At 42.3% G+C, this 10,106-nt stretch overlaps 1 protein-coding gene across 2 annotated transcripts in view; it reads right to left on the minus strand.

Annotated features, from left to right (window-relative positions):
* hspa14 (heat shock protein 14) overlaps positions 1-10,106 on the minus strand; it is a gene marked incomplete at its 5' end in the record, with an annotated part of 25,846 nt that overhangs the window by 10,122 nt on the left and 5,618 nt on the right. For both annotated transcript variants that reach the window (XM_037696087.1, XM_037696085.1), the window contains 1 exon segment: positions 252-467. In XM_037696087.1, the coding sequence (XP_037552015.1) occupies positions 252-467 (216 nt within the window).

Consider the following 10,106-nt stretch of genomic DNA (forward strand, 5'->3'; position numbering starts at 1 on the left):
ATATATATATATATATATATATATATATATATATATATATATATATACACACTAAAATAAACTAACTTGTACTACTAGTCCTACTTGGTGGTTTTTCACTTATTGTGGGTCTTCATGGTACGGATCCCCTGCGATGAACGAGGCACTACTGTACATCCAACAGTTCCTGTAACTAGCTTTAAACATTTAGCTCAGACTGGAGCTGTGCATTCTGTGGTCCGACTCTTGAAGTCATCATATGAGAAGAGTACCTTTAACAATATGTCAGCTGCAGAAACATCCACCTCAACAGACTCGTCTTCTGGACTGAGGTGGTCTCTGCCCACCAGTAAACCGGCTTCGATGGCTGCTCCTACAGCAATGAGCTCATCTGGAGGAGCAGAGATCAGAAGCTCAACATCAGGAAACATCTCTTGGATAAGGTGCTGGAGTCGAGGGATCCTGGCTGAGCCACCACAAAGAACCACCTGAAACACAAATGTTACATTCATTCAAACTTTATATACTTGTCCTTGTATACTTGTGTATACCTTTGTATTCTGTAATTACTGGTCTATAGAATGCACTGGACTGTAAGACGCACATACTAAATATAAAGTAACACAATTTTATACATAAAAAAGACGAGCTGGTGTTTAAGCCGTGGGTGTCCACAATATTGTAAACTGTTCAAAGCTTCTGGTGGAGCGTGCAGCTCTTGTAGTACTAGAATGAACCACCAGAGGGCGTTTCATAGACGTTCACCTTTCACACAGACTGCTGATCCTCACAGGACTTCATGATGCTTGGCTCTCCGACTCATGGTTACAGTAATCTACTACGGTAAATTCGTTCAACCTTTCTTCATACAGGTTCATTCATTCAACCTTTATTTAAACAGATAAATTAGTTTGAGCCTCGAAGACTCATTTACAAGTGAGACCTGTTTGGACAAAAACAGTGGTTAACTGGACACATGTAGGAGTTGGAGGTGAAAAAAAATTCCTATCAGACTTTTTTTTCTTGCCTGAGAAAAAACAACAACCTCTAATATTGAAAAAACACCTCGCACAAACAAGCACATATTTACGTAGACATTCTGCAATCCGAGACGAGAGCGGTCAACAATACTTATAGATGCTCTCGAGGTCACTGTAATCAGTCAATGTCCTCTGGTGAGATCCATAAACATTCTCGAGGTATGTCGAGGAATGGCCAAGGATAACCTGTATGAGAATCCAAGAGTCCTGAAATGATGAAACAAGTTTATTCAGCTGGTTTCATCTGGTCATCAGTTGGAAATTCCTCAGGGAGGGGGTGGTGAGCGTCAGATCACATGTTCTCCAGGTGAATTCAGATAAGATGGCCTTCAAGGACAACCAAGGGGAGCCAACTTAGATAAACACACAGTTGCTTTGGGGACAGGCAGAACGTAATGACATCTACCTTGAGTCTGTGTTGGTCAACTCGGTTCTGAAATGTCCAAATAACATGGCCACACCGATGGAACGTGACTGAGTAAAATCCACAAGATCTGATCTATTCAGCCCAAAGCATATGAGTCCGGGTGCTCGAGGTACGAACCAAGCCATCATAAAGGCAAGCAGCGTGACCGGGTCCAAATTTGCTGCCGACGACGTCCTTGATTGTAGATAAAACCAGCAACCAGCCAAATCCAAAAAGCAGGAACCATTTATCGTAAATCCAATTAAATATGCGTCCTTAAAATCCACAGATGGCAGCAGAGATAGACACATCATCAAGTCTTCCAGTCGATGAGATATCCAGCTGCGTACGTGCCAACAGGGTAAATCGGCTCGCCTAAAGCCTGTCTTCTCTTGAAGAAATGTTGTAAATTGAGTTCAGGGACCAACTGGTCAGAACAGTCCATAATTATGGTTCGGAAGATGCAAGAGAGTCTCACAGCAATTTCACAGACAGACAGAGCAGCAAAGCAAAGCGGAGAGGGAGGGAGGGAAGCATCCGATCTCGTCGAGAGCAAGTGGTGAAGGTTAGTCCCTTTGAGCCTCGGAGACTCATTGACAAGAGAGACCTGATCAATTCAGTTTATTTATAAAGAGCCAAGTCCCAGCAGAAGTCGTCTCAGGGTAGAAACATACACATACATGAAAAGTAAGTTAATAATGTTATTTAAAGAGACAGCAAATTTTTAAACAGGAAATCTGATCAATGCACATCCATCTTGGGGGCGTGTTTTCAGGACTCAGTGAGAGTACAGTACCTCATTGGTCAATATGACGTCTGGTCACATGGCAACAGAGTGGGGGATTATGGGCATTTAGTAGCAAAACTGGAATGGTGAGGGAGAGGTATCTGTCATGAGTATCTGTGGCATTAACTGTGTGTCACAAAAACCCACCCCGAAGAGCGATGTGTGTGTTGGGCAGCTATGTATGAGCGCCCAGGTGTGCCAAAGGAAGATGCAATTTGGCGGCAGGAAGCTTGACAGGCTGTCAAAATAAAATATAAAAATTAAATTTGAAATTTAAAAAATGCATAAATTAGCTGCCCTGTGTATAAACTGCGGGGTCTAAAGCATGAGAAAAAAGTAGTGGCATTTACACTGGAAATTACAGTACATATGGGCAAGATGGCCGCGCTCAGCCGAGCTGCAGCTTCACAGGCTCCCAATGAACTCCACCTTTTTTTGTTCCTCTTGTTCTTGTTTTAACCACTTTTTGCACCTACACTGCACGTCCACAGTACGGGTATGACCGCGACACACTGGGAGTTTTCTGGTCGCTGCCTTGCCATAGTGCAGTCCTTCTCAAATAGTGGGGCGCGCCCCCCTGGGGGGCCCGGAGCAATGGCGGGGGGGTCGCATGTGACCCCGAGGAACATTTTGCGGCAGGGAGTTTTTTCTCTCTCTCTTTTTTTGCACCATTCTCATTTTGTCAGGGTGCGTTCGGCAACTCTTTGCTAAAATCCGGCAACTCTCAGTTTTAATAATAATAAAGTTATGAACAAATATGTCTGTCTTGTTTGAGGAGCTGTGATTGAACCGTGTCGCTTCCTCTGCTGCTGAGCAGCCGGTGACGCTCGTCACCCGCAGCACGCGTTGGTTACCTGCCCCACTTTCACGGGTTTTTTTGTTGTTTGATTTTTGGTTTGTCAAAGCACAATTTTGATGTTTTTAAATACAGAAGTAATGTTTAATAAATGTTAGGACTCTATTCTTTGCTAACAAAATATATTTTATATCATTAAACAACTTGTCAGGTTCTTCTCTTGTGAGCGCGTTCCACTGGACCCACACACAACCACCCACCCACCCACACACGCACGCACGCACGCACGCACGCACGCACGCACGCACGCACGCACGCACGCACACACACACACACACACACACACACACACACACACACACACACACACCTCTCTCTTGCGCTGTTTGCAACTTCTCTGCTGCTCTGAAGTCCAGGTCCAGCCAAGACCGGATTAACCATATGGGCAACTGCCCAGGGGCCCATGATCTCTAAGGGGCCCATGATCTGTAAGGGCCCCAGGGCAGTGAGGGCACAAGCAGAACATCTGGTTATCTCCTGCTTTACTTGGAGTCCTGCGCTGCATTTGTGCCGCCCCGCCTCCTCCCAGCGCGGCTGCTGCAGCTCTCGGTTTTTGTTTTTTTCAATGGACGGCTCGACCTGTCAATCAACTCAGAAGGCGTGTCAGTAACTGACCAATCAACGACCTCAATTTGTCCTGAAGGTAAACGCCCCTTACCTGCTGACAAGCTCAGTTTTTTTCTTGAGAAACTTCTTGTTTTAATTAAAACAATAAGTTTGTATCTGTTGTGAGATGATTTTAGCAGTTTTGTAGATTTTTAATCTACTTAATGAAGAATATTATGACCTAAAACCGTTCATCAAACAGGAAGGAGGGATTATTATCTCCTCTTACTACAGTGAATGTGGTACTTTGTTATAAGTACGACTTTATTTATGGCATCAGAGGAAGCGGAGCTTCAGTTATCAACATAAAGTAAAATGTCTTCAGCATGAAAAGAAGGAATGTTAATTTTGAGATGAATCCAGTTTCTGATTTCTGACCAAACACTTTGTAGTGACATGAAAAAATAAAATTGCTCGAGGGATTCATCTTGTGATTTAAAGAAGACACAAATCAACCTCAAATTTAAATCTTCTTTGCAGAAACATGGCTACAGGATACATCTTATTTACTATTTTAAATGATTCTCCTTCACTTTAGAAGATTTAGACCATTTGACAAATTTAGAATGAGCAGAAATCATACTGGTTTTATGATTTATACTGGGAGGTTTCTTGAATGAATCTTTGTTATAATCAGTAAATCCTTTGTCTCAAACATTCATTGATCATCTTGTTACATTTGAAGTCAACTCAGTTACAGATATTTAATTTTAATGTGGGCATCAAATCATCACTTTTGAATATATAATATTTTTAATCATTGAATCAGCTGTTGGTCAGGTTACTTCTTGTTGTTCCATTAGCTCTAAAATAGTTACTGAATCAAGTGTTTACTTCCATCCATCTGGGGGGGGGGGGGGGGGGGGGGGGGGGGGGGGGGTACAGCCTAAGTAGGGAGGTCCAGACGTCCCTCTCCCCAGACACTTGGACCAGTTCCTCCAGTGGAATCCCAAGGACTTCCAAGTGTTTACTGGTGCAGGTAAAACTAGATGTTAAACAACCATTAAAATTCACCAGGATGCAGCAAATGGCATCTACTTTATTCAACATTTTCTGGGGGAGGACCCCCAGACCCCCCATCAGTGTGATCTATATTTCTCTTTTTTTAATTTAATGTTAATAAGGATACAATGTTATGTACAGGTGTACTTATAACAATTTTATAGACAAATTATACTATTTACAGTCGCAGCGGAGAGTTGGGGGGCGCAAAATGTTTACTTCGTGCTGGGGGGGGGGGGGGGGGGGGGGGTAACAGAAAATAATTGAGAAGCACTGCCGTGGTGGTTCAGTCCTTCCAGCCTCGGGCCCAGGCCCGTCATGGCGGCTGTCTCCATGATCCTCCATGTGCCTGCACGGACCAAACTCTACAGACCCGTTGGGTTCTGCAGGAAAACCTTAGAGGTTCTGGGTCTGCCAGACCTGGTTCTGGAGGGCAGCTGCTGCGGTCATTAGAACCATCGAGCTGCGTATTGTTTTTGTAGAAGTAGTGCTTAGCGTATTCTTGGTTTAGTGCATTTCTGAGTTCATATCTTAGATCTTATTTACAGTTTCTTTTTACACTTTATATTTTTCCTATTGTTTGATGTTTCCATATTTTAATGTATCGTGTATTTTAGAATAGTTTTAAGTGAATGTTTTTAATTGATTTAGCAAGGCTTGGTTTGAAAGTTGTTTTTTTTTATACAACATTTTTATCTTGTGTTGTTTTTATGAGCCAGATGTCAAAGACAAATCTCCATTTCATTGAAAGTTATGGACAATAAAGTTGAATTCATTCATTGATTGATGTAACTGGGACCATGTGTACACAGTTTGGTTCCACCTCATGTACCACATGTGATGTGAATGACAAAGAATCCTTGAATCTTTGAATTAAACTGGTCCATTGCCCCAGAGTTCAACTGGTCTCATTGCCCCAGAGTTCAACTGGTATCATTGTCCCAGATTTAAACTGGTCTCATTGTCCCAGATTTAAACTGGTCTCATTGTCCCAGAGTTCAACTGGTATCATTGTCCCAGATTTAAACTGGTCTCATTGTCCCAGATTTAAACTGGTCTCATTGCCCCAGAGTTCAAACTGGTCTCATTGTCTTAGATTTAAACTGGTATCATTGTCTTAGATTTAAACTGGTATCATTGTCTTAGATTTAAACTGGTATCATTGTCCCAGATTTAAACTGGTCTCATTGTCCCAGATTTAAACTGGTCTCATTGTCCCAGATTTAAACTGGTATCATTGTCCTGTAGTGAAACTAGTCAAATTGTCCCAGATCCCAGAACTCTGCTTGGAACTATTTTCGTAATAGTTTCATTTATCTTTAAAAAGTCCATGTTCAATAATCCAGGTATACAGTCCAACAATTTTCAGTCAGGTCCTGTGGACAGTTTATTTTTTGCTGAAATGTTTCACCTTCTATCCAGAAGGCTTCATCAGTAAAAGGAAACAAACAACACAAAACTGATTCTTCCCCCAACAGCTTACTCCAAAGTGGCGCAAACCAGTTATGTTGGTGCCAAGATGGTCTCTTTGGCACACCCCCTCCTGTGGTGCCAGTGCAGAGGTGACAGGACCTTCTCTGTAGCAGGACCAAGATTCTGGAATGAGTTACCTCTGTTTGTCAGACAGGCCCCCTCCCTCTCGGTTTTCAAGTCCAGTTTAAAAACTCACTACTATTCAGTAGCTTTCAACACCAGATGATCTGTGTTTGATCCTGTATGCTCCACACTGGTTTGTCGTCATTATCTGCATCGTCTATATTCTGATTTACTTCATTTTGTATTTTGCTTTGTGTGTTACCTGTTGTTCTGTCTGTACAGCACTTTGGTTGGCCTTGTTGCTGTTTTAAGTGCTCTATAAATAAAATGGTATGGTAGCCCTCTTCCTCGTCAACAGTCATGTCAAACTGGTTCAAAACCAAAAATGTCCATGCTCAATAATCCAGGTATACAATCCAACCAGTTTTTGAAATGTGTTATGTTTTGTGAAACATTTCAGAAAAAAAAAAAAGAAAGAAACTGTCCAGATGACCTGAAAATGGTTGGGTTTCATTTATCTTGTAAACAACTTGCTCCTTTTCGTCAGTTCAGAATAAAGGGACGAGACAGCCCCTGGTTTACTCCAGAGCTAGCTGACCTCCTGTACAGGAGAGATCATCTTTGGGCCACAGCGAGAAAATCTGACTCAGACACTGATTGGTTGAGTTTTCAACAGATGAGGAATAAATGCACAACTGCTGTCAAAGCAGCAAAACAACTATTTCTTATCTCAGACCTCCAAAAATCTAAATGACCCTAACAGATTCTGGAAAACCATCAAATCTCTCTCAGGCACCCCCCCCAATCATCTGACCTCCCATCACAACTTCTCATTAACTCTGTTCCTGTGTCAAATAAGCACGAGATCCTGAACTGTCTCAACAAACATTTTGTTGCTTCTAGTTCTTTATTTGACACAGTTACTAATGGAAGATCAGCCACTTCACTTAATAACCAAACTTCTACAAATCAAATCCCTCCTACAAGTCAATCTTCAGTTAATCACAGCTTCTTTTTTTCTCCATTCTCAGTCAGTGAGGTCAATAAACTGTTAAAAGATCTTGATCCTAAAAAATCTGCAGGTCCAGATGAACTTCCACCTTATTTCTTAAGGCTGGCTGCTCATATCATCACAGTCCCTGTGACCCACATCTTCAATCTCTCCATGAGACAAAACTCCATCCCAGACACTTGGAAAACAGCCTTTGTTCTTCCTTTGCTGAAGGGAGGAGACCCCACCTCACTGAACAACTATGGACCAATCTCTAAACTCTGCATTAAATTTAGCCAAGGTTCTAGAAAAACTGATAAACTCTCAAACACCTGGAGAGCTGGTGCAGAGAGAATAACCTTCACATCAATGTGAAGAAGACAAAGGAGATGATTGTGGACTTCAGAAGGAACAAAAACATCTACACCCCCCTGAACATAAGAGGATCTGTGGTGGAAGTGGTCTCCAGCTACAAGTACTTGGGTGTGCACCTGAACAACAACCTCAGCTGGAGCACCAACACCACCAGCCTGATGAAGAAAGCTCATCAGAGACTCTACTTCCTCAGACGGCTGAGACGAGCTGGTCTGGAAGCTCAGTCCTCACCTCCTTCTACAGGTGTGCAGTGGAGAGCATCCTGTGCTCCAGCATCAACGTGTGGCATGGAGGCTGCACAGCTGCAGAAAGAAAAGCTTTGCAGAGAGTGGTGAAGGCTGCACAGAAATCTGTTGGAGTCAGTCTCCCCACCATCACAGACATCTACACCTCCAGATGCAGGAAGAGGGCCACCTGCATCATGAAGGACCCCACCCACCCAGCACACACACTTTTTGCCCCACTCCCCTCAGGAAGGAGGTTAAGGAGCATTAAGTGTAGAACCACTAGACTGAGGAACAGCTTCTACCCTGAGGCTGTTAGACTCATGAATCTCTAACTAGAATAATCACTGTGAAAAACCATATCATGTTGCTGCTGATCTGTTTCATGTTGCTGCTGATCTGTTTCAATGTTGATGTGTTCATGCGTGCACATCTGCTCACAGACTCATGTTCATGTTTGTGCTGATGTTCAATGTTTTATGTTATGAGTGCTTAATGTATATTTAGTTGATGTTTTTCTTAGTTCATATCTTAGATGTTATTACTGTTTTTCTTATACATTTTATTGTTGGATGTAACTGGGACCCTGCGTACATAATTTCGCTCCACCACATGTACCACATGAGGTGCGAATGACAATACAGAATCTCTGACTCTGACTCTGAAATCAAAAATGACCTGGACTCATTTAACATCTTACCTCCACATCAATCTGGTTTCAGGAAACAACACAGCACAACCACTGCTTCACTGAAGGTTCTTAATGATGTTGTTGAAGCACTGGATGCTAAGGATTATTGTGCTGCACTTTTCTTAGACCTGTCTAAAGATTCTGACTCTGTGGATCAGAACATCTTGTGTCATAAACTCTCAGAAACTGGTTTCTCAGAACACACCATTGGTTGGTTCTCTAACTATCTTTCAGATCGGAGGCAATATGTTCAACATAATGGTACTTCCTCCAGTTATTTAACAGTCAACAATGGTGTACCACAAGGCACAGTCTTAGGACCCACCCTCTTTACAATCTACATACATAATGTAGGTAAAAACATCCTTGACGCATCCATACATTTCTATGCTGATGACACAGTTGTTTATTGTCGAGCTAAAACTGTTGCTAAGGCTTTCCAGCTTTTGAAATCTGCATTTAACATCATCCAGACTGATTTGTTCCACATCAAACTTGTCCTAAATGCTGATAAAACCAAAGGGATGCTTTTTTCAAATAGGAAGTTGGTCCCAGCAGTTCTTCCTCTGATTTTATCCTCAAATGGTGTCCCCATTGAGTTTGTTGATTCCTATAAATATTTGTGTATCTTGGTCGACTCACATCTCTCTTTTAAGCTCCATGTGGAAAACTTGGTAAAGAAACTGAAAGTTAAACTGGGTTTCTTTTTCAGAAACAGATCCTGTCTAACTCTGAACACTGAGGAACACCTTGTATCTGTGACTTTCCTTCCCTCCATTGATCACGGTGACATTATTTACATGAACGCTCCTAAAAGAACCCTGCAGATGTTGGATGCTGCAGATGTTGGATGCTGCAGATGTTGGATGCTGCAGATGTTGGATGCTGTCTATCAGATGGTCAGAGTCAGAGATTCTTTTTTGTCATTCGCACCTCATGTGGTACATGAGGTGGAGCGAAATTATGTTCACAGGGTCCCAGTTACATCCAACAATAAAATGTAAAATAAAAACAGTAAGATGTAAGATATAAACTAAGAAAAACATCAATTAAAAATACACTAAGCACTAACAGCATAAAAACATTATGTCAAACTGCAGCACGAACATAAACATGAGTCTGTGTGAGTAGATGAGCACGCCAACATTGAAACAGATCAGCAGCAACATGAAACAGATCAGCAGCAACATGAAACTGATCAGCAGCAACATGATGTGGTTTTTCACGGTGATTATTCTGGTTAGAGATTCATGAGTCTAACAGCCTCAGGGTAGAAGCTGTTCCTCAGTCTAGTGGTTCTACACTTAATGCTCCTCAACCTCCTTCCTGAGGGGAGTGGGACAAAAAGTGTGTGTGCTGGGTGAGTGTGGTCCTTCATGATGCAGGTGGCCCTCTTCCTGCATCTGGAGGTGTAGATGTCTGTGATGGTGGGGAGGATGACTCCAACAGATTCATAACTGAATAATAATAATAAGAAGATTCATAACTGGCTGTAACTACCGTACCCACCACTGCACCCAGTATCCACTGGTTAACTGGTCACCATTAACTTCACACAGACTCTCTCACTGGTACATCTTCATCTTTAAATCACTTCCTGGTCTGCTGCCTTC

This window comes from Nematolebias whitei, chromosome 22 (assembly GCF_014905685.2).
Source record: "Nematolebias whitei isolate Nwh7 chromosome 22, NemWhi1, whole genome shotgun sequence".
NCBI lineage: Eukaryota > Metazoa > Chordata > Actinopteri > Cyprinodontiformes > Rivulidae > Nematolebias > Nematolebias whitei.